The following is a 26,032-nucleotide window of genomic DNA, read 5'->3' as shown; positions in this document are numbered from 1 at the left end:
TTTGATTTTCCTGAAGTCAGAACTCACAGGAAGCATGCTTGAAAATATACCATGTAGAGCATGTGGTGGGTTGTGGGTACCTGCCAGTTAATGAGAATATAGTGTCAAAATGGAATTACTGTTAATCTCATTTTATCCATTCTAATCCCTCGCCTGTCAATCTGTCTGAATGCCATATTGCCTTCTTAATAAGATATTCTGTTTCACTTAAGGAGACAGCCTTAGGTATGGGGTCAATTAATACAATACCGTGAGACATACAAACTTAGGCAGAACAACTAAAATTTAATTTAGTCGTCTCATGTTAATTACTAAGACTCCAGAAGAGAGCAACAACATAATTAAAGGGAAGGAGAGTAGGATTTATGGGGAAACAGAAGAAGCTAGTGAAATACTGCCTCAAGAAAAGACAGCTAAAAGATACTTAATTTCATTTTCCTAATCCCTATGGGGAAACAGTAGCGGAATGATATCAGAGCCAAAGAACTGGTATGAATTCTAGCATACATATAACAGTAACCAAAACACATTTGAATTAAGGTATTTCAGTAGTTAACACTTATTTAATAAATATTTAATATTTAATTAGCATTTATTTTACATTTTATGTAGAATTACATTTTCTGTGTTTTGGCCTCAGGACTCACAGAGAAATAGTAACTTACAATAGCAATAGGTGAGAATTTTTTGCTTTGATTTGCTTCCTGTGGTGTGTTTTAAGGTGTTGAGTTGTGCCTTTGTAGCACAAATTGGAGATATGGGATACATTTTGGTGAGCCTATCTTTTCCTGAATGTAATAAGACTATCAATATTCTTAGATTAATTTGAGATCCTTATTAAGTGCAAAGATCAATTAAAATAAACTTAACAAGCTAAGCAGACACCATTAATCATTCAATATACAAAATTAAGCTGCCATTCTGATCACCAGACTCTTTTTCTAATCCATAAGATCACTTAATTTAATTCATGTTCATAGCTTTAGAACATAGCTGAGATCATGATATATTCTTTTCTTCTGTGATATATTGCCTACTGATACTAAAATGTATAACATGATTCAAAACAAATATAAAAAGATTGTATAACATATTTTGAAAAAAATTTACTCTTACTTTTCTTATGGTTTTATTTCACTGTTTTTATGCTAAATACACATTCTTTTGCATAGTTTTACTTTGATTCCTGTTACTTTTATTATTATTAAAAATCTATAAATGAATAGATTTTTAGAAATTCTTTTTATGGGACACACTATCGAAAGCATTTTTTCTATTTTAAAATTATGAAGCTAAAATTTTATGAAAGCGTTAGAAACTATGCTTCCAAGTCCCTTTTCTAATTCTTTTAGTCAAGTTCACATCAGGTTTTTCTGTGGCCAATGCTATACTATTTTACATAGTCAGTGTTCACCAACACCTGAAGGTTTACTGTTCTGCTGGAAACTTTACCCCAGCCCCTGGCATTCATATACGAAGAGTCCGGAATTCCAAAATCATCCCAGAGCATTTATAGCTATTAATCCTGGGCTTTTCCTAATTTAGTTTGATTTGGTCTGTTTTGGATTGCTGCATCAGTGGAGAGGCTTTTGGGGCGCAGAAACTCTTAATAATTACAAGAAGAAAGGGACCCATGTGTCTATAAAATGTTAGAGAAACTGGGCAGTGATGGCAACCACCTTTAACTTTGGCACTTGAGAGGCAGAGGCAAGTGGGTATCTGTAAGTTTGAGGCCAGCCTGGTCTACATAGTAAGGCCCAGAACAGCCAAGGCTACATAGAGAAATTCTGTCTTGAAAAACAAAACAAACAAACACAAAGTGAATAGTAATCCACCACTAACTCATAAATTATACGAATGCTTATACACTACACATCCTTAAGACAGGATTGCCAACAGGACATATAGGTCATTAGGGAACATGTTTCAAAGACATACTAAGATCTGTAGTCGACTGATAAGTTGATGGAAAAATCAAAGACAGAGCCACAATTGAACTTTGAGGGTAAGAAATGAAGAAATAATTCAGCAGAGAGAGAAAATATGTAGCCTACACGAGACCATGAGCTAAGTCTCCAGCTGTATTAGGGGATGGGGATCCAAAGAGATGGTCAATACAGACAATATTGTGATAAGTAAAAGGAATCACGTTATCCTGACTGTGAAGTTCAGAATTGATTAGAACAGCAAAGGAGTTTGAATAGATGCAGATGGTTGGGACAGTCAGTACCATATCTGACTGGTGTGTATTATCTGTGTAAATAAAATAGTCAAGAACCATTAAAATCAAACATTACTCCTTTGAAATTTGCATAAGAGAACCAGTGAGACTACCTACGAGTACTAAAAGGAAGTGCAAAGAAAGCTTGCTTGTCCCTTGATAATGATACTAAGATGTATTAAGACCCGGCTTTCAATATTAAGTGATCACTCTGTTTCTTCTCAGCAAGCCTGACCCTTCCCCAGTCCTGTTTGGATGACTTTCCACGATCATACAATTTACTCTCTTTTGTAGGCACCTTAAGTTAACCACGGTATAAGATATGGAAATCAGAGTGATGCTGGAGTCCATAGTGCCAAGACAGCAGACAGTGTACACCCTTCCACGTGAGACAATACTGGTAACTTGAATTTGCTGTGATGGTCATTATGCGCAAAGGAAAAATTTTTGTCAAGTGCTATAAATAATGATTCTTTTTAAGGTAGGTGAGTGGTTTCTTAAACATTACTTGCTATTATATATATTTATATATCTTCATATTCTTCCCAACTAAATATTTTGCTCCTGTTTTGTGAATTGAACAGGTAAAACAATCTTTAGAAAAATGATAGTGCTTAAGGTTACAAGACTAGAAAGCCTGAGAATATATTCACACAGTTTACAAAACAGTTTAGGTAAACGTCCCTTAAGTGAGAAAACAAGCCTTCCTTGGTGTTGAAACACCAAATAAGGTAGAACGGGGGAGTTTCAGAGGAATGAACTGATCACAAAACTGTGTGGAATTATATCAATGAGATTTGGACATTTTAGTAAAATGGAAAAGCATTAAATTTTTATTTATTTTACTTTATACATAGGAGTAAAAGGTGAATAAATTTTATTTTAAAAACAACTAGAACAGAAAAGAAAATATATTTCTTAACAGTAGCCTAAGCCTTTGTATTTTAATAAAGTAGTGTTTGTGAAAAACGGAGAGACCATTGATTGATGAGAATTATTGTAAATGATGCAGAATTGTAGCCTTAGAGCAGAGTTCTGACAAAGACTGAGCATTGCCTGATCAGTGGGATTTTTCACATGGGCACTTGTCCTTCATGTCACTGTTTTCTCACAATGGGGACAACATTTTGGAAATTTTTTTCTGACAAATTTCTTAAGCAGTGGGCCAATGGCTACACATCTAAAACATAAAGGAGCAAAATAAATACGGGTCTAAAAGAGGCATTCTGCTACTTTTCTAGAAGTTCCAGACACAGAGCTGAGGATGGGACCATTTTTAAATCCCTTTCTTCAAATTAGCCAAGAAACCAGTGAGAGTATGGTTCTAACACACACCTCTCCCCAAACACACAAAGGCGCGCGCGCGCACACACACACACATACACACACCACAAACACACGTACACAATTGAGGATATATACAAACAAGACATTGGATCACAAAGATTACAGGGTAAGTGATGGTGAAGGTAGCCATGAGAATAATGGTAACAACTGATAAAGATTCTGGCAGTTTTTTAAGTGATTCAAAATTCAGGTTGGTCCTATAACAAAGTAAACATCACTATTTTTCATGTGATGTTTATATGGAAAAATAATGTGGGAGAGTCCCCTCTGTAGACTGTGAATATTATTGGTTTATAAAAGAATTGCTTTGGCCCTTTAGCAGAGATATAGGGGAACAGAGCTAGGTGGGGGAAACTAAACATAATTCTGGAAAAAGGAGAAAAAGGCAGAGAGAAGTCATGTAGCCCCACTGGAGTCAGATGTAATTTTAGCCAGTAAGCCACAACCACGTGAAGATACACAGATTAATAGGAATGGGTTAAATTAATATGTAGGAGTTAGCCAATAAGAAGCTAGAACTAATGGGCCAAAAAGTGGTTTAAATTATATAGTTTCTGTGTGATTATTTCGGTTCTTGGCAGCCGGGAAGAACAAGCAGCCTCCTTCTTTCTACACATATGATTTATTTTTATTATTCTTACATTATTGTAACCCATAAATTAAGGAAGAGAACAATATGAATTTACAACTGAATTGCCTACTGTATCTGGTTCCTTTATCTCTCTGACCCTTATTGTCTTCTATAAAATGCACAGTCAGCTAAAACACTTAAAGGAGAGATAAGACATTGAAATCGGTTAGCACATGGGAGATATGGAAGGCCTATTTGGCCCTGTTAATTAGAGTTATTTTGCCTTAAGCATAAAGAAGTAAATATAGTGTCTTCAGAAATATTTCTGAATACATTCATTATAATGGTTTTATCTTCTGTGACATACCTGGTACTTAAAGTTTCTGAAATTAGACTGTATTCAGGAAGGAATCATTGATTATTATGATACACATTCTGCGGGTACATATAGTATCTTACCTTGAAATATTTCCATTCTCTTTCTCGTACCTTTTGGATATATTCATTTTTTACATCCTCCTAGAAGAAAAAATAATGTCCAAGTAATGAGTAATAGTTTTGACCAGTATACATTGTATGCCTGTTTAATAAATTTACAATTAATGAAAACTTTGAAACATATAAACAGCTAGAAAAACCTCAAAGCAGCTTAACAAGCATAAAATAAAAGCAAGTCAGCCAGCCTTTTGATTATTCCATCACAAAGAATAGAATTAGACCTTAAAAGGCACACATTTTCTAGAAGTTTAATTTATTTACACTTACCATAAATAATTGTGAAAATGATTTTATTACATTTTTGTAATATGAGGATACATGTACCAGTAGCCTGTTTTATATATTAGACACTTTCATACATGTGTACAATGTACTGTGGTCATATTCAATTCCCATGGTCTTCTTTTAACCTCTCCCACAATTCTTCATGCTTTTCTTCTTCACAACTACTAGTTTTCCTAATATTATCAAGATGCTTTGTGTGTGTGTGCTTGTGTGTATATGGGTATATGTGAGTATGTATTTATGTATGTATGTATGTATGTATGTATGTATGTATATGCACAATTGTATGTGTATTTGTGTATTTGTTTTTGTGTGTATATTTTTGTTAGTGTGTTGGGGGGGATGTATATGTATTGTGTATATCTGTGACCTAATGACTCTAATGAGGGGTATTTGTAGATGCATTCTAGAAGGTTATTTTGTGGAGTATGGGGGAATTATGAGCGGTACAGTATTCATATAGATCCTTAAAATTATAAATGCAATTTTCTTAGCCCATGTAATATGATCAGGGCTGGAGATTGTTTAATATACAATTTGTACAGCCAATAAACTTACAGTTAGAGAAAACTTTAGCTATATATAACCATGAACAGTAGAAAAAAGACACAAATAACAGACAAAAGAAGATTGGTGTTGGAAAGCCAACTGGTAAGGTCTTCCCTGGAGAATACTATTTCTCTGCTATTAGCATTAGGTAGTTTCCTGTAGTTCTTTGTCTAGGGTAGAAGCCCCCATGGTCTTCCCCCAATCTATGGTAGTGTGTCTTTTGGTTTCATTCTTGTCCGAGCCTTGTTTAGGCAGCAATATTGATGAGACTTCAGGGCTATAGCTTCTTTAACATTTCTAGCAGTTGCAAATTCACAGAAAACTTCCTGGTCCTCTGGCTTTTACAGTCTTTCTAACCCATCTTCTGCTACAACCCCTAGCTTAAGCTAAGATGTCTGAGACATAGATACAAGTATGGCATTATAAATAGCAACCAATAGTCCTACCCAGACATGATGCCTATGAACTACAAAGAGCAGGGTGCAATATTCCTCACGTTGCAATAGTCTTTAGTTAGACTTATCCCTGCTCAACAAGAGGAAAATCATGCCTGACATTGGAAACCTATCCAGCTACCTAGGTCTAGTGAGGTCATGGATCCTAGACGAGATCCTAGAACTGCCACTTTACTGAAACTCTATAAATCTTAACTAAATTCTAAATATATATCCTGTACCCACAGATAAGAATAGGTCTCACCTATTGTCGAATAAACATCTTACAATAGACAGAAAACCACAACTGATCAAAATCCAAAGGAAAAGTAACAGTGTGGTGCTTAGTCACAAACAATCAATCTATAAAACAAACCATGAAGTCTCTTTAAGCAAGTGTGACATTTAAAAGCATGACCACCTAATAAATTATAAGGCAAGTAGAAATTAAACCTGCTATTCACTTATGTTGAAATTTAATCAACATGATTCCAGTCCTGTTATGTAATACTAATACTGTCCTATTTCTTCTGTTAGTTTTTCTCTTGGCTTATAATGCCCTTAAAACTAAATTTTCAAGCACAATAAGGTCATATGTCTCTCTGTATGATGATTTAATGTTATCAATTTCATATAATATTTAGAATAACTATATTGTTCATGATCTACAACAGAACTTTTAGTTATCAAATGAGTGCCAGAATTTTATGCTTTATAATAACTGTACCTCTGTTATATTCTAGAAGTGTTTGATTGACCACATGAGCACAAAAACAGATTTCTTAAGCGAAAAACATGTTCTAGTTTGTTCAACTATTCATGCCACAGTCTGTGACATACCTTCTGGTCAATGGACAATTAACATTATTCAAATGATAGAGAATTTTACTTCATATATTACCATATATAAGAAGAACATAAAATGTATAAAATATATAGCAGCTTATCTATCCTCTGAAACACAGTCTTGTGTATAGTATGTTTCCAGTTGTCCAATATGACTGGCTAATTACTGTGGTTGCTAATACAAATTTAATCCATTAATAGAAGGTAAGTCACATATATGACTCATTTTAGGCAAATACAAATGGATAAAAACACTAAATATAATTTAGATATTAATTAATAAACAACTAAGTACCTTATTTTATTCATTACATGTTTTACTTTGCTGTTCAGAAAATAAAAAAGTCACGGAGATTTTTTTGAGTAAAAATGCTGTGCAGAAATATTTAAATACTTGGTTTTTATTTGAGGATGTGATGGTTTGGCAGCCTCTTCTGAAATGATGCCTGTAATGACTCTCAGCATGAAGCAAACTCTGAATTAATTACAGTGGATATGACTTTCCTGACATTATTTCTCATACATGGATTGTGTTCTGCATAACTTCACATTGTAGAATAACTAATGACCCCATTCTTTTTTGGCAGGCCAGTGAAAACAAAAAACAGATGTTCAGTATGAGCAGATGTCCAAGGTGACACAGTAAACATATGCAGCTCTGGAAATCCTAGATGCCCTGGCCCGTGTGAGGAGTCCTGGCTGCACACCCAGGGTCTCCAGTAAGCAATGTCGGGTTTGGTCAGAGTAGGATTTCATTCATGTATTAGATAATGCGGTCCTCCCACATTGTGATTCCTACACTGTGCCAACATCACTTTCTTCCAAGACAAGAGGAGTAATGATAATCTCTAGTTTCTCATTTTCCATATTATTTCTACAGAAATTAACAATTTAGGGCTAGGAATTTAACTTAGTTAAAATCATTGCCTAGAATTCAAAACATCCCTGGTTCAGTCGTTAGAACTGTAACAGCAATGGTAACAACAGCATGAACATAACCATTAAATCCAGGAAAAACAAAACAACCAAAGGACTATAATTTTAAAAATTATCTGCACTTTTTAAATAAATTCTTTTTTTTTTTTTTGAATTTTTGAGACAGGGTTTCTCTGTAGCTTTTTGGTTCCTGTCCTGGAACTAGCTCTTGTAGACCAGGCTGGCCTCGAACTCTCAGAGATCCGCCTTCCTCTGCCTCTCGAGTGCTGGGAATAAAGACTGGGAGTTTATTTATCTAGTTTTATGTATGTTTTTATTATGTATATATATATATGTATAATAATTAAAGTAAAAGAATTTGAGACAGATTGGGAGACATGGGAGAAGTTAAAGGAATGGAAGGGAGGAGAAATAATTTAAAAACAATACATACAATCTTCTCTCCAGTAAACAAGAAATTAAAAACACACAAATAAAATGCTGTTATGCTAATACTATTTTAAATCTTAAAAATAAAATAATAGAAAAAAAGAAGACAAAAACAACTAAAGGGAAGAAGTATTCATTTGTCTCATAATTCCAGATTAGCTCATCATTTCAGGAAATTTGTTTTGAAAAGAGATGTTTTTTCAGAAAAGATATTATGATTGCTATTTCCCCTTCTCCCACATGGGAGACACAAAGGAAACAAGACCTTCTAGACACAATAAGACTGACATAGATATGAAGTCACCAGAATGGCAGAATGCACACAGCCTGAACAGGTCTAAGCCAGATGGAGTTCCAGTGCTGGAAGGGGAAGTAGACATGAGCTTCCATCCCTAACGGAAAAGCTATCTCTAATTGTTAACCACCAACAAAGAAAAAAATGGTTTTCTCCAAGTCTCATTGTATATACAAACCATTTCTCAGGGATGTTAAGGTGGCAGGACATTGAAGTATCTAGTCAGACCACATCTTCGTCAAGAGCAGAGAGCAGTAAATTAATACTCGCACACCACTCCCTGCTCAGCTAGCTACCTTCTCACTCAGTCTAGGGTCCGGGCTGCGACATGATGCTGCCAACATGCAGAATGGTCTCGCTCCATGAGCTAACCCAATTAATACAATCCCTTACTCGCAAAAGGCCAACCTAATCAAAACAGTTCTTCATTGTGACGCCCTCTCCTCCCTTCTAGAGGCTAAAAACTAGCAACCACATTTATTTCTGTGTACCTGATTCGCGTTAATATTTTTCTGTATTGTCAAGATAAGGTTGGAAGTTCATTATTTTCTCAGAAATAATCAAGAGTGTTATTTTCACGTTTAATTGTCTGCAATATTACACAAACTTTACTGAGTTTTACAAATGTGAGTTTACAGATTAAGTTTAGTACACAGGCACGTTTACTGCTCTACTCTGATGTGTCCCACTGGTCTATTTTCCTATGAATATGCTAGCATGGCATTTTGGTACTCGTTTAAGCTTTATAATTCTTAAAACCAAGGGTAGCCGTAGTCTTCCTTTCCCAGGCTTTCTTTTCCTTGTATAAACCTTGCTCATTTCCATTTGAATGTTTGAGCAACCTGTTTCATCATTTCTTATAGTTGCTTCCAGTAGAGAATTGGCTCTGTTTTATAAGTAAAGAATACAAGAAATGTTAAAGATGTTAGGAAATACCTTCTTAATCAGTACTCAAAACTTTAGAAGTACCCAGGAGACCCATAAAACAGTTGTTAGAAAAAACAGTGAAAAAAATAACAGATTTTACCTCTCAAAACATGAGGTAAGTTTATTTTCCAAACACTACACCCTCTTAAAAATGGAAAGATTTTCATATCAAAATAACATGTCAATCTATTCTGTTAGGACCATATTTGGAGTAAATATAATTGTTTTTCATTTCCCCTACATTTGCAATTAAACACTGAATATATTTATGCATATATGTACACATATTAAATTAATACAGTGAATGTATTTGTAGAAAGCTTAATCCTCAAATTTTCCTGCTTTTGTACATCCTTTTTCTTTTTTCTTTTCCTTAATGCGTTTTTCTCTTTTTCTCTCTCTCCAAACTAATGGCCTTCAGTCATGCTAACAGAGCTATTGTTATTGATCTACCTTGGTAGGTTATGAGACAAAACCAAGATTTTATTTCAATGTAGTCAACATATTAAGAAATGAAAATAAAACAAAATGATAAGAACGAGGATATTAAACAGGTGAAAACTGACTTAGAGTTTTTCAAGATTTATTTCCTGTGTACAGCAGGAGGTCACAGAAATTAGAGCCTTTATAGAGATTGGTGTGATTTCCTACCAAAAACTTTCTGAATTCACCTACTGGTAATTGGTTTTTTGTTAACTAGCTCCCCCTACTTACATTTATTTCTAGATTTTAAATTGTTTGCCATTGTCTACTCATTGGAAAGTGAGCCTTTGGCTATAAGCTATATCCAGAGAATTCTCCTCTAAATTACTTTGTCAGTTCCCTCAACTCTTTACTCAAATGTCAGGTGATAATTCTATAACCAAGCTTCATTGTCTACGTCTTATAGGGAACACTTCCCAATCAAGCTCTCTCTATGACTATTGGATTTATTCCCACAGTGCTACTATGATGAAAACCACTTATTAAAATATACTAAGTCCTAACTTAATGTGACTAAATATTTAATTTTTAATCTTAAATGAGTTTTTATAGGTTGCTTGAGATGGGTTTGTCTTAAATTCTGGGAATGAGATAATAAAAGTAAAAAGAAATTTAATTTGGTAAGTAGATTTAACAATAGATTTCAGGATAAAATTACATGATATCTTAATGAAATGAGACATTATATTTTGAGTCTTTCTAAAATAAGGCAATTTCCTTGATTTATCAGAAAACTGCAGATTATGGTGTTTTGCATTTCTTAATTTATATAAAGTTCAAAGTAGTGGTCCATAGGAAAACCCGAATCATTATTTCCATATGAATGAAGAAGCAGACCTAGAAGTTACAGGTGCTAATCCAAAGCCATGCTTGTAACCACCTCTATGCATTCATTTCTTTCACACTAGTAAATGATCTATGTAAATAAGGTCTGATTATGACACCTAATATATATCTCAGTTTTTCAGCATCTGACTTTTGCTCACATAAAAAATATTTAGTAATATGGCCTGCAAATAGAAAGGTACCTACCATTTATTCTTCCTCTTCCCTGTACACTTCAATTTTTTTTAATTTATAATGATTCAAAGATTGTTTCAAACTTAGGGAGAATCAAACTTACGAGCCTCTTGCCTCATCATCTTAAACAATATCTATGAGTATGCCTCTAAACAACTGGCTATTTTAGATGGCTTCCAATGTCTGATATAAGGTTTGGAAACACAACTTTATAGCTAAATACCAGTTGTAGACCCTGTATATTTATACATTTGTGTTAAGGTTTAAAATTCAAGTTACTAAACTGGCGATTGTTTCATCCTACATTCCTGTGACTGCTATTTACAGAGTTTAATGACAGATTTCCTCAGATTCCCCACCATCTTATTTCATAAATCATGGTGTACTTTAACCAGGAGAGCTTCCTCTCTAAAGCCTTTTCCAATGCTTAGATCACTGTCCTTTCATGGAACTCACCTGCTATAATGGTTCAACATCTGTATGTAATTCCAATCTTTCATCAAGTCTTTCTTATTACCTATTACTGAAACTAAAGTATAATTTGCTTAAATACAGAAGCAATATATTCCTCATTGCCTTGCAGATTTTTTAAGGCATTAAAATGATGTGAATACAATAGTCAACCTGGCATCAAGGCCTTAAATTTTAGAATGTCTTTCATAAGATTCTATTGACGTTTTATTGGTAATTGTCAAAGTAAAATCAATTCTTTTAGCCAAATATCTAAGTTTAACTTAATCATTTATATGTTCTATATTTAAGTATAAATGTAGGAATTGTCATAATCTGATAATTTTCATTGCTATAAGAATTAGCTTTACTTTGTTTGTTTTCTTGTCTTAAAATATTAAAATAAAATTACTTTTTACCCAAAATTTTTTGCTGCTCATATGCAAACTTAGTTGACAGAATATCTTTTCACAAGTATATTTTTGTTATCAAACTTATGGTTTCTACATTGTTCTTTTAAGTTCTGACAGTGGATACATGGAAATCAGAAACTAACCCAGAAGGAGTGAGAGTATGGGAATTCTAATTTTATTCCACTTACTTTCATTTTGGAACCCTTAAAACCAGATGCATTTTTTGTTGCTAATGAAAGACAGTATTCCTGATAAGATAGATCAATGGCTATTTGATAATATTTTATTATAGTGAGCTTTCAAAATAGTTTGGAGTTCATTCAAATAATTTGTTTATAGAATAAACATAATTCCCTTATCTAGGAATACAATAACTTATTTCCAAAATCATGATTCATATGTTTCCAGGATGAACTAATCCTTTCTTCTCTTTACTCTATTTCTTTACTTATAAAAACAAACATTTTTTCTTTGATTTTTCATAGCTATTCTCATTTTTTAATGGTTTTATGTTCCTCTATTTTGTTTTCAACTCATATTTGAGTTTTAGTTTGTTCAAGTGGAAACTCATGGTTTCTTTGCTCAATGTGGAAGAGAAATAGTCTCAACTCTATCTTTCTATCTTTTCTTCTTCTCTTTCTTCCTTTCTTTTGTTCTTTCAGTCTTTTACTTTATTTGACTCTGTAATGCCTTTCTTTAAAAAAAAAAGTGGAGGCATCAATTACTACATTGTCCTTGCATTTTTGAGCTGTGTCCACCAACTGGCAGAAAAGATGAAAACTAAGAAAAACGTGGAAAACTCTGACACCCTCGAGTTACTTTAAATTTAAGTTCTCTGTAGCCAATCTATTGATTTTTACTACTTATGTACCATCCCTCTGCATTTCCTCCAGGTTGGAGAGATTCTATGTGAGAAAAATAAAACCAGTGTCTATCGCACTAATATTCAGAGCATCATTTTTGATAACTAAAATTTAGTAAAATCATAATATCCCCAAGTAGTAAAACCAATTATTTATCCATGTTAATGTAGTGGAGAGGCGAGCAGACCTGCTTTTCTCCCGCCTGGCTTCCGTAAGGCTAGTTTTTCACCCGAAATAACAACACACAAACTGTATTCATTTAAACACTGCCTGGCTCATTAGTTTCAGCCTCTTATTGGCTAATTCTCACATCTTGCTTAACCCATTTCTAATTATCTGTGTGGCACCACAAAGTTGTGGCTTACCAGGAAGATTCTAACCTGTCTCCATCTTCGGCAGGAGGTTCATCGCATCTGCCTCACTGCCTTCTACCCAGCACCCTGTTCTGTTTACTCTGCCTACCTAATTTTCTGTCCTATCAAAGGGTCAAGGCAGTTTCTTTATTAACCAATGAAAGTAACGCATAGACAGATGAACCTTTTCCATCATGTTAATAAAATACATTTGGATAATGTTATAATTATAATTAGTTAGCCTGTCCCTTTTCCTTTGTCATAAATTATTAACTCATTAGTCATTAAATTAAACAAATTTTCTTCCCCAAATTATCAGGTAATAATAACCTTGAATATTTTTCTTATTGATTTAGTTCCTATTGAAATAATGAATAAAATAATACATAATCAAAGCTAACACTAAAATCATAATTATTTGATTATGTAGATTAAAGTTAAATTATGTAAACAATATACATGACGTGGTAATTCTTGAGTTAACTTTTTTTTCTTGTTGAAAGATGCAAGTTTTTATTTAGAAACTATACATAGTACTGTCAACTAAGAGAGAGACTGAGGAAATATTAGAAAATGGTTGAAAATGAAAATACGATAAGGAGGTGGTGTCAGTGAGATGAATACCCAGAAACATGCCAGGTATTGACAACAGCAAGAAACATTGCCTAAAAGCTTTACCGTTGGCATCACAAAGAAGGACCAGTGATATATTTAACAGGTCTTAGTATCTTTGAAATTAAACACACGCACTTTTCAAAAGGCCTATTCCTATCATCATCATCAGAAATAACCCTTAATTGGTCCTAATCCAAAGGATTTCAGCCTTGAAATCCATACCTATATCCTTTATAAAAGGAAGTCACATGAGCTCTGATATTTTAAGATTTGCTACCACACCAAACACAGTTCAACCAGATCACAGCTACATGGTTTGAATGGACATGGCTGTCATATGTCATGACATAGCAAGCAGGGACTGCAAAGGGCCTGAAACAGTAAAGTCATATCTTCACCTTGATACTCAAGCACATACAGGCAAGCAAAAGCCAACTTGCTTTCAAAATTCATATGCTATTGTCTTTATTTTTTCTTATTTATTATGTATAATATATAACATTTGAAGATTTACTTTTAAGGACATTTTAAGAAGTTTCAGGTGTGAATACGTGAATAGTTGTCTAAACAGAAAACCTTATAAATCTCAATTGATGATATTTACTGAAAGTAAATGACAATTTTTTCTAGTTATTACTTCTGAGTACTGTTTACTTAACTCATTAAAATAGTAATAATACAAAACTGTCTTCACCTTTGGATATAAAGTTTTCTGAAAAACTACAGGCTCTATGTGGAAAGACCATTGGAATTTAACCAAGGATTCTAAAAGCTACTTTAAATTTTATTTCTGGGCAATAACACTTTTTTTTGGATAATGTAAGAATGGATCCAGAAAAAAAATCCTTCTATAAATGTAGAAATTTTGAACAAACTTTTAGGAAATTTTAGAAATTGTGTATGTGATTTCCATGTCAAATATCCTGATTTGGACATGGGAAAGGAAAATAGGAAAGTCAGTATAAGTTAGATTACTGTGTTAGTTTCTCTATGTGAAGGATTGGTTATTTGTTTTTAAGTAATAAAAATTGGAAATTATATTCTTTTTAGTAGTTCAACAACTAAAGAATGACTAACCAATCAAATGTCAACTAGAATCTCATTTATTGTGAAGTGACTGAGCCGGTTCACCTGGTAGCTTCCACTGTGTTAACCATTGCTCTTTCTGTCTTTGAAAGTCAACAGCTGGGAAAGTGAGGGCAGCCAAGATCACAATTTCAGACTAACCTATTGCCTTGGCTTTTGCTCTCCTTTCCCCTGCTGCTATGCTCTGTAGCTGTCAAACAGTAATAAAGTAGATGCCAGACATGAACTAGAGAGTTAGTACTGAGGTAGACAGGAAGACAGCGAAGGCAATAACAGGCTTTACCATTAATTTGCACAGAATCCTGTGGGTTTTTTTATACAACTTTCCAGAGAACTTCCTAAAATATCCTATTTATTAACAGATGAACATGAAAATTGAAAAGACCAACTGAAAAGGAATTCCCGAATTCCCCCAACACTTTCATGATTCTTCTCAAATTTTTATACTGAATTTTTTATATTTCTTTTTAAAAGCTGAGTGTAATTATTATGTTCTACTACAGGCTTGATTTTTGTTCAGTAATAAGCAGATAACTTTCATAAGTGTAAAAGTACCCTGAGTGAATTTTTAACACTCCAAAAAAATGTTATTTTTTTCTGGTATATTTTAATGAACATAAAAAAGTCTATGCTGAAAACAAAATATATTATCAGTGTTATAGAAATCAACTCATAATGTTTTCAAAATATTTTTTCCTTATTCTTTATGGTCCTTTTGTTTTGTTACAGATTGTCAAAAAGTATCTCATTTCTATATATGAGTATATATGGAACATCTGAAAGATTTATACCAATAGCACATTAAAAATGGCTAAAGAAGTAATTAAAATATAGGAATATAAAAATAATCTTGTTTTTGTATACCAAACTGGATTTGCTAAGAAAGGAATGAAGAAAAAAATCTTATTCACACAAATTTTTAAAAATCAATAAATAAATGTTTATTAAGTGCCCATGAATAGTTTCAGTGGAAATAATTGAGGAAAAAAAGCACAGCACGTGCCTAATGGCTTGAGTATCAGCTACAAAACAAGTTCTACATGTGTTATATACATACACTAATAATAATAATATACATAAAAATAATATACATTGAAATAAATTTAGTCATGAAAACAATGAAAATTAGAGTCCAAGTATAAAATCTTTGGAGAAAAAAAATGACAAAAGGAAATACTTAGTATTTAGGAACTGTATGATTTAACACTGTTAAAATACCTACAGTATCAAAGTATTTCACTGATTTAATACTGAACTCATCAGAATACACAGGAAATTTTTAATAAATACATAAGCTACAACCTAAATTCATCTGAAAACTCAAAGGACCCCAAGTAAGCAAAGCCACCTTGACATGCGGACAGGTAGGCAGGAAGAAATCAGTCTTTTTGTTGGCAGCCAATAGCTCCTCAGAAAAGTTAGTGTGTGTGTGTGTGTGTGTGTGTGCATTGACGAAAGTATAAGCCACTTATAACTAGTGCTGGCATGGTAAACTATATATTCGTAAGCAGATTAATGATTACTATCTCTTACTTCTTTCAAACCATCAACTCAAAACAGATGAAAAATCTAAAAGTAAAATCTGAAATGATTATGAGAAAACATTGGGGGAACAGTATCAGTTATTAAATGAGCAGTGATTTGGGATATAAGTCCTCAAAGAAAGAAAAAGGATAGAAAACAAAGAAAATGTAAAACTGGAAGTCTCTACCCAGGAGACAATGCACATAGTAAGAAGACAATCTATTCAGTAAGAGAAAATACAAGTGAATTAATATTTACCAAGGAATTCATATCCAGACATGGTTACAATCTAAAAGGGACTCATCAACCAAAACCTTGATGCAACTAAATAAGCTAAAAATTATCTAAAACAGACTTCAATTAAAGAAGTTATACAAAAGGCAAACAAGTTTAAGAAAAAGTTCTCAACAAGACTAATTACCAAAAAAAAAAAAATGAAAATCAAAATTGTGAGACTCTATACAAGTTCAATCACTTAAAAAGAAAATCGGCATTGCCAATCAGAATGCAGAGAAAGGGGGCTTCTAAACTGCAGTATAAATGTATACTAGTACAGCATAATAGAAAACCATATACAAGGTACCAAGATTCTCTCTCTCCTCTCTCTCTCTCTCCTCTCTCTCTCTCTCACTGCTAACTAGCACAGTTACTAAATACCTTTCTAGAATTTAGTCTTCCAACCAAGAATGAAGTGAAGTAAAAGAATCTTTCTTTGCACACATGAGCAATATTAGCACATGCATATTAATTGCACAAAAGTCTGTGATATGAAAATGGATATGTACAGAGAAGACTATTTCAAAGTTTCTATAATTTGAAGATTATAAGAAAATGTGAAACATTCACTGGAAAAAATGAGGCTAACCAATTCCTTCCAAAATATGCTATAAAATGGTCTGGTCTCCAATTAAAAGTTGACAAATAGAGGTCTTTCCAAGCAATGTATGAAGATCAAATCAAGTTGGACAATACATTTTGTTCTGTCCTTTTGAGAAAACAGATTCAGAACTTCTGTTGGGCTGAGTGGATTAATGTGTAGAAGACCATTACTTTGATAATCATTGTTGGAGATGTGGAGTGAGGAAGAATCACTTCTATAAAGTGTTCTATGCTCTGCTAAAGTCACAAGGTCATAAGGAAGGATGACCTGGGGAAGAGCTGCCATTGTAGTGCTGATTTGATGACTTTGGGGTCATTTGCCTAACCTGCTAAAAGGATTTTCTGGGAGAGAGAACTGTTACTGGGGACAAAGGGCAACTGAGCTTATCATGATTCCATGAGTCTACAATGTTGAAATTAGAAATTTTGGAAAATATTGGAATCATAGTCAGTTTTTCCACATATGATTTCATTGTCACACAGAGGCTAAAAGGAATTCAAAACTATGAGAGGAAAGGGAATAATTCTGCACTACTTGCTAAAGTTACAAAATGACTGTTCAAGGAAGGGGTCTAAATTGTATTCTCTAAAGTTATTGACAACACTGTTGAGTAACTGAGTTGAATTAGACTACTACAGAAATGACTCCTACCAACAGAGGAATATCATCTGACATTTGCATTTAAAGTTTCCAATCATGCATTTCCTAAAGAATACGCCACAATATAATCACTTTAGTTGGGAAGGCACGAGACATTGGGACGCCAAAATAATTATTAACATGTAGTTTCTGCAACTAATGATATTTACTGTAGTATGAACACATGTCTTACTTCCGTAAGATGGCCAAAAGTTGGTTTTGCTGTTTGAATCATCAGTTCCTTGGTCACTGGGTCCAATGCTATAGAAAAAAATAGATATATAATAATAACGTTATTAGAAATTATTTTAAAAATAATAAAAAGTCAACTAATTCATCCGCCATTAATGAGTGAAAATAAAAAACAAAATTGTATTTTCTTTAATAATTAAATTGATTTATTGATTCATCCCAAATAACAGTCACAGAAAAGCACATCATCCCACAGAATTGGAGCATAATGATTCAGTCTAATTGTCAGAGTACACATATTTATAATCAAAAGTTAACATAATTTCTGGCCTATTCTTAGAAGAGCTACTTCCATGACAGAGCATTAAAATCCTATCGTTTTAAGCATTCCATGCTTCTAAGATAAGGGCAGGTGAATCAAAGAGGAGACATGCAATTTTTCTTTCAAACGTTTGACTGTGGGAGAGATAAAAGAAGTTTTTTATAATTATACTACAAACAGAGTAGAATGTGTTGTACATGGAAGTTAAAGGAAAGTACGCATGTAAGCATTTGGGAATGTCTAGATTGTAGAACATAAAAGCACTCCAGGATGGCCAACTACCCTTTACGGTTCAGACTTAACACATTTAGAAGGTATTAAAAAAATGTATTCTGAGTCCTTCGCAGGACTGAAAACTGCCTCTGAACTGTGTTGAAGCTGACAATCCATGTTTTTAAAGACAGAGGAGGTCTTCTCGGAAGACAGAAGAGAGTAGGCTTCAGAAATCCACAAAGCAAGTAAAAGAATGACCAAAATGTGTAGAGAAAGGTGGGCAACGCTCTCATTAGTAAGCCTGAGCTGAGTCTGGAGGCTAACACTGATAGCATGAAGTCTCCTGGAGACCAAGGCAAGAAGATTTTCTGTGAGTTCAAGGCAAGCTGAACCAGATAGTGAGTTGCTGGACAGCCTGGAATAAAAAGTAAGATACGATAAGACCAACCACAAACCAGCACATCAAGGCTGGGAAACCTGTTTTTATGGGATCACTATTGCCCAGAGATAGGATAAAGCTAGGGTGGCTGTTGCAAACAGCAGGAAAGGGAGACATTGACAGAATATCAAGCCTTAGTTCAGGAAGGTATTAAAAAGATGAGACCGCCCGCTTCTGTTTACCAGGTTCAGAGATAACAACCAAATTAATCTTGAAGTTTGGTAAATCTTTACTCTTTTGTTTTAAACTCAGGCCCTTCCTTCTAGTCTTTCTGTTTTACTTTGGGTAACCATGTTCTCGCTTTTACCCTGCACCATTCCTTTGCTTCATTCATATAGTAATTCCATATCTGCCTTAAAGAGCTTTTGTTTTTATTTTGAGACAGAGTCTAACTACTTAATCCTGGCTAGCTTGAGACTCACTATGTAGAACAGGCTGGCCTCAAGCTCACTGATATTACCTGCCTTTGTAGGAATTAGAGAATTTTTAACTCCATCACATGTTGTTTGATATTTTTACCATTTGCCTTTTTATGACCATTATTAATACAGTGACATCTAATAAAATTTAAATATATTCCCATATCTTGTATGAGCTTTCTACTGTTGTTATTACAGCAAACTTCTCCACTGTGTGAAACTGAGGACTGAGTAAACATTTGTCTATTCAATGAGAAGATTTCCAAACAAATTCAGAAGAGATCACCAAACCAGTAGATACAAAAACCTCTACACAGACATCAAAACTTAGAAAATATAAACCAATAGATCAAAAATCCTCGATTATTGAACTCAAACTCTCAAATGTCAGAATACTATAAATGCTTACTGGTAAAATATGATCAATATATTTTATAAGAGTTAGAAATAAGAATTTGAATTTAATTTTGGGCCTAGGGAAGAAAGTCAGAATCATGAAGGGAAAAATCATCACTAAGAATGAAATAAGCAACATAGATAAAATTTACTCAGCAACTTAGAAAAATTCATAAAAATGTTGATACTTGAAAGAACATATAGGAGTTCTAAAAGCCATAAATTCAATTAATTAAAAAAACAGAGCTCCCGGTCATCTGGCTAGCTTAGCCACAAAATAACAACACACAAACTGTATTCATTTAAACACTGCCTGGCCCATTAGTTCCAGCCTCTTATTGGCTAACTCTCACACCTTGATTAACCCATTTCTAATAATCTGTGTAGCACCACAAGGTGGTGGCTTACTAGGAAAGATTCAGCATGTCTGACCTGGCGGCTGGCTCCATGGTGTCTGACTCACTTCCCCCTTTCCCAGCATTCTGTTCTGTCTACTCCACCCACCTATGTTCTGACCTATCAGGCCAAGCAGTTTCTTTATTAACTAACCAATGAAAACAACACATAGGAAGAAGGCCCACCTACATTACATCTTGAACAAAAATATTTTAAATAACATGTAAATATGAATATGCGATAAAATAAAGGTCCTATAATTAATTCACAAACCACTTAATTGTTGGAAAAGTTTTTTTATCATTTTTCTCTCTAGACTTAATCTTCATGTGTACTTTGCTTCAATATTCAATATGTGATGAATTAACTGATATTAAGGTAAAATATAAAAAAATTAAGGTAAAACTTTAATGCATACCATGTATCAACAAATCTACTAACCAATCTAAGAGTCATCTTCAAAATTAATATTCATAAAATTTCATGATGAAACATGTTCAAAACCATGAACATGTTTCTAGAAAAATTTTAAAACAATGCAAGCACAAGTTATTCAACTGCCATGTAGCCCTTTTCTTGTTTCTGTAACCAAAACACGAACGTAACAATTTCTTTTGGCTTACAGCTTAAGGTGCCAATCAATGATTGTAAATAAGACATTGTACCAAGTTTAGAGACATGCAAGCAGGAGCAACAGGTTGGTTGGTCACATTATATTCCTGTTCCAGAAGCAGAAAGTGAGCAAGAAGGGGGGTTGGGATATAAAGTCTTTAGGCTTTATAGTGTTAGTGAAGCTCTACAAACTAAATTTCCGCAACCTTTATATCATTGCCACCTGCTGGGAGTCAAGTATTCACACTTGAGCCAAATAGGACAGGGAAGGTTGTAATGTTCATGCCAGAACAACAGCAATCAGGAGCCATTGAAGAAAGGTGAAATAAAAGTATTCAACAACAACATAGCCTAGTGGAAACTGAATATGAAAAATACCAACAGCTAAGGTTACTAGCTGCATTGGGAACTCTAATTCCTATAAGTCTGCCAATATTTCTTCCCTATCAACCCCCACTGACCCTCATTCTTCCTCTCCTTTTCTGTACCATTTAATATGACAGTCCCAAGTATGAGCTTATGCAATGTTGTAATTCAGGAAATTATCAGTAGCCCCTTTATTAGAAATGATGTTGGGTTTGTTTATATCAATAAAATTATTTATAATAGAATAAAGGGATAGACCTAGACCAAGTAGATCTCTGAATAAACTTTATGGTGCCTTTAAGGTGAAGAAGTGAAGTTTTTGGAAATAAGAAATAAGTGGGGATAATTCAGATTTGATCCTGAGTGTTAAATCACTAAATGCCATCCTACAGGACTTTTGTCATTTTGTGTGGTATTTCTAAACTTAATTATTTTTATCATGAACTACACTTAATCTTGCCACAATTTGACAAATGAAAACATGACCAATCAGGAAAACTAAGCTATTAATATTATCAGTATTTAGTCAAGGAATGTCAAACTGGAAGAAATGGATTAGTTAAAATAGATACTTCAGCAAAATTAAGATTCTGTTTCTGCTATTGTTAGCATAAGACAACTAGAGTTATGCTAAGTTTGTCTTGGCTTTGTGGTTTAATGTCTAAACAGAGATACCATATCTCATTGTAAAGGTTACCAACATTATACTCATTGTTTCTTATATGCCAACTCTCCAATATCTATATCATAATGGTCCATTTAATAACTTAGAAGATTAAATAAATTATATCAGGAAAATATCTCCAAATTAAGGTAAGAATTCCTTTTGTAGAATGACCAGATTTCATAATATTAAAATATTTCAAACATTCAGATTCCATTTAATCTAGCAGGACTCATTGCAAAGACAGAAGTCAGAGTGCAAAGAACATATTTCTTTGCTTCACTTGAACCTGGCATGTGCGATTTTCACCCCTTTCTAACATTTAACAGGCATAGATGGGTGCAGAAATGCCAGGTGATTCCATTTCAGTAATTATGGTAGTCATGAAAGAATTATTGTTTCCTCTCCTTTGTAGTTTCGGAAAGTTCTGAGGAAGAACAGCTGGAAAAGTAATGTCAGATTGATCTGCAGGATGTAATTCAAAGGGTCCTGCTGTTAGCCGATTTTCCGAAAGAAGAATGCCCTCAAGAGTTGACAGATTTTCATGAGTGTGTGTATGTGGAGATCTAAAGCTCACTGACTGTGAAAGAAATGGCCTATATCTAAGTTCAGTCTACAAAGAAAGTCATGGTTTTCCGGGAAGAGATACATGATGGTTCACTTATATTCTAAAACTGCAGCGAAATGTCTAAAATTTTGGTTATTAAGATAATCTTCCATTTCAGGGATGAAATTAATAAACCACAGAATATATAACACAACTCACGCATGAACGCACATGCATACATATAAACCCCCCCACACACTTTATGCTAGATGCAGCATGCTGGTGTGCTGCTACATTCTTGCATATGTGACTGGCTTTAAGACTGTCCAGTTTGTCATGATGTCATTGTCAAGTAGGAATGGAAGAGGCACAAATGGTATAGCTTATAGCACAGGATACTGTTCGCATCTCTTCTATATAATGATTTATGCAGAATTCATTCATGTTTTATTAAATATTTTGTAAAACTCATGACTTAAAAGCAGGGAATATGGTAGGAGGATTTTAAATTGTATATTCAGCTGTTTTAATAAGCTATTATTCAAAGTTTGATTTCATTTGTGATTTTTCTGGTGCTTATTTTTCTATAAAATTGTTCATTTCATAGAAATATTTAAATTTATTGGCATGAATAATTATAACAGCCTGTTTTGATTTCTAAAAGCTTACATCTATATGCTTTTATTCTTCTCATATAAGAAACAAATTATTTCTCTTTTCCTGTATAATTCTCTCTTAGTTTCATATAAACATTTTTCGTTTCAATCGTCTTGTGACTTTAATCACACTTTCTGCTATTGGGGTGAATTCATACTTTATGTTTTGCTAATTTTGCTATTATTTTATGCATTGCAACTCATTTCTTTTTATTCCCCTTTTATTGAAAATAGGTTACTTTCTCATACAATATATCTTTATTACAGTTCCCCCTTACTGAATCCCTCACAATTCCAACCCCCCTACTGATCCAAATCCACGTTTTTTGTCATTAATTAGAAAAGGACAGGCTTCTAAAAGATAACAATCTCACATGAAAAAGAAAATATAGTAAGATAAAGCAAAACTCTACACATTGAAGTTGGACAAGGCAAACCAACAAAAGGAAAAGAGCCCAAAGGAAAGTATGAGAATGAGAGACCCACTCATTCACACACTCGGGAATCCAGTAATTACACTGAGCTAAGACCCAGATGTATGCAGAGGCCCCAGTGCAGACCAGTGTAGGCCCTGTGCTAGCAGCTTCAGTGTATGAAGTTCATATGAGCTTTGCTCCTGATTCAGAGGGCCCTTCTCTCCTGGTATTCCCCATCTGCTCTGGCTCTTACACTCTTTTTTCTTCCTCTTCTGTGGGGTTTCCTGAGCTCTGAGAGGTAGGATTGGATGGAGACATCCCATTTAGAGCTCTGTCTTCCAATTTCTCTCTCTCTCAACTCATTTCTAATATCCTGACGCTGGTGATGAGCCTACTGCATTCATCCCCTCTATTTTACCATCCCTACAATTCTTTCTCTGCAAACATGATGCCACTTATTACAAACACTGAGTTTTGATATACAATCAGTACATTCTATTAAGTGTGAATTCTTTATCATTTCCATTATGATATACTCTTAATCCATGTGCCCTTTAGATTGATTTTCCTTAGTTTTAATGTAATTGGAGGTTTTGTTGTTGTTATCTATTTATTTCTGGATTAACTGAAGAACATATTCATGCACTTACATCCTCTGAAATATGATTAAGTTTGATATTGCAACAATACAGGTTTAACCTTACAACATTTTGTTCAATCTTACATATGACTATTGATTTTTATTTTGGCTTTTCTTGTCAAGATTTCTCTGTGTAGCTCTGGCTGTCCCCTGTAGATCAGGCTGGCCTCAAACTCATAGATATACACCTGCCTCTGCCTCTCAAGTATTGGGATTAAAGACATGTATCACCACCATCCGGCTAACTATTGATTTTTTTATTTTTACATAACTTGTGTTCTATACAACTCATTCACCTAAAATGAACAATTTGATGGGGTTAAGAATATACTCAAAATTGAACAACCATCATGAGTTCCCTAACATTTATATCCATGAACACAATATACCTATTATTATCACCCTCTCTCCATTTCCAATACTACCAATCTTAGTAAGCATGCACTCACTATGTCTTCACAGATTTTAGTGTATTGTACATTTTATTTACTTAACATAACTTGTAACTTTTATATTTAATATTTTGGCTTAATTTACAAAGTTTGTCCACTAAGTTTATAGGATAGATCAGTACTTCATTATTTTTCATGGCTGGGTAAATTATATTTTAGGTTATATTGTATTTCCTTTATATACTCATCAGTTCATTGACATTTAGCTATTCTCCATTTGGAGCTGTTATGTATAATGTGGCTTTCGACAGGCAAAGTGTTTATGTATGCATGTTACTTCAATCTGCTGTACACGCATAGGAATGAAATTGCTGGGTTGTGAGGAAAGTCATTGTTTTCTTTTTGAAGAGTCCCACACTTCACACACTTCCTCATTTTACATTATTACCAGTTGTGTTTAAGAGTTTAGGAGTTTCTATTCTCTTAATGTGCTGACTACTTACTATAATTCCTACTTTCCAATTTTTCCCCTGTAAAATGAAATGATATTACACTGTTGTTAAGACTTGGGGTTACTTGTATGAATATGAGTGAGAAATTACTTACAAGAGCAGAAATGACTCAAAGAGAGTTGCAATACCAAAACTCAAACTCACAAGGTTCACAGTTCATAAAACCTAAGAACTTGGAGAATTCTGAACAGTCTGCTTGCAGCTCATCAAGTTGGAGAATATCCCTTCCAGAAACTCAGGTGTCTTTGCCTCTTCTAAGTAGGCCAGCTGGTTTCCGCTTCTTCCACACAATTAGTCTGGTCTGGTCTCGGGATTTGTTTGTTTGTTTGTTTGGGGTTTTTTTGCTTGTTTACTCTTGGAGAAAGAGAGATCTATTTAATCTTTTCAGTTTCATGAACTTCCTGAAGTTATTTGAAGTGTTTGCCTTCCTGCTCAAGGCACTTCCTTGCATGATGGATGTTTTAGTCTCACAGGACTCTGACAGAGTATCTCATGATCTCCCATCTGAAACTGAGGTTTTATAAGCAATTGATAGTTAATGAGAGAAGACGATTCTGTTTTCTTAATGGTTGATCCCTGTTAGGTCCACCATATCCCAGTGTACCACATCTAATCCAGGAGTGTAAAAGAATAAAGAATTGAGTTTGATGAATCTTTTTTTAAAGTGAATTGGGTAGAAAGGTGGAAGTAAAACTTGGAGAATTGAGAAAGGAATAAAAGTGAATAGTTGAATATAATCAAACTACGTGTATGAAATTCTCAAATAATTAGTAATATAATGAATTATTATGAATAAATATAAAAATCAAATAATTAGTATTTAAGTTATATCATTAGAACATAGATTAAAACGTGAACAAAAATGATCTAATTTATGTCTAGTAAAGCTTTTGTTCTTTTTCTTCAGTTTTGGGTAGCTAGTTGTTTTTATTGCTCATGTGATAAATATTTTATACTGTTTTGTACATTTAATATTTTATGGCATTTCTGCATCTAGAAAGCTCTATATATTTTATCTTTTAAAATTTATTATTATTGGGTGTTTTTATGATTTGAAGGAGAGCACATGTATATTGAGGCATATATCTTGAAATCAGAGACAACTATGTGGAATGTGTTCTCTTACACTTTACATGGGTCCAAAGGATTGAATAAAGGTTTAGGTTTACATGGCAAATGCCTTTAA

The 26,032-nt window shown here is 33.7% G+C and overlaps 1 protein-coding gene across 2 annotated transcripts in view; it reads right to left on the bottom strand.

Annotated features, from left to right (window-relative positions):
- Positions 1–26,032, bottom strand: part of Cnbd1 (cyclic nucleotide binding domain containing 1) — a 249,918-nt gene that overhangs the window by 10,357 nt on the left and 213,529 nt on the right. For both annotated transcript variants that reach the window (XM_050163547.1, XM_050163542.1), the window contains 2 exons: positions 17,858–17,925; positions 4,599–4,658 (listed from right to left, as the gene is read on the bottom strand). In XM_050163547.1, coding sequence (XP_050019504.1) covers positions 4,599–4,658; positions 17,858–17,925 — 128 coding nt within the window. The remainder of the gene's footprint in view (positions 1–4,598; positions 4,659–17,857; positions 17,926–26,032) is intronic.

Source organism: Alexandromys fortis, unplaced genomic scaffold (genome assembly GCF_014885135.2).
Source record: "Alexandromys fortis isolate MF-2015 unplaced genomic scaffold, M_Fortis_MF-2015_v1.1 scaffold_18, whole genome shotgun sequence".
Classification (NCBI taxonomy): Eukaryota; Metazoa; Chordata; class Mammalia; order Rodentia; family Cricetidae; genus Alexandromys; species Alexandromys fortis.
This window is presented reverse-complemented; position numbering and strand designations above follow the sequence as displayed.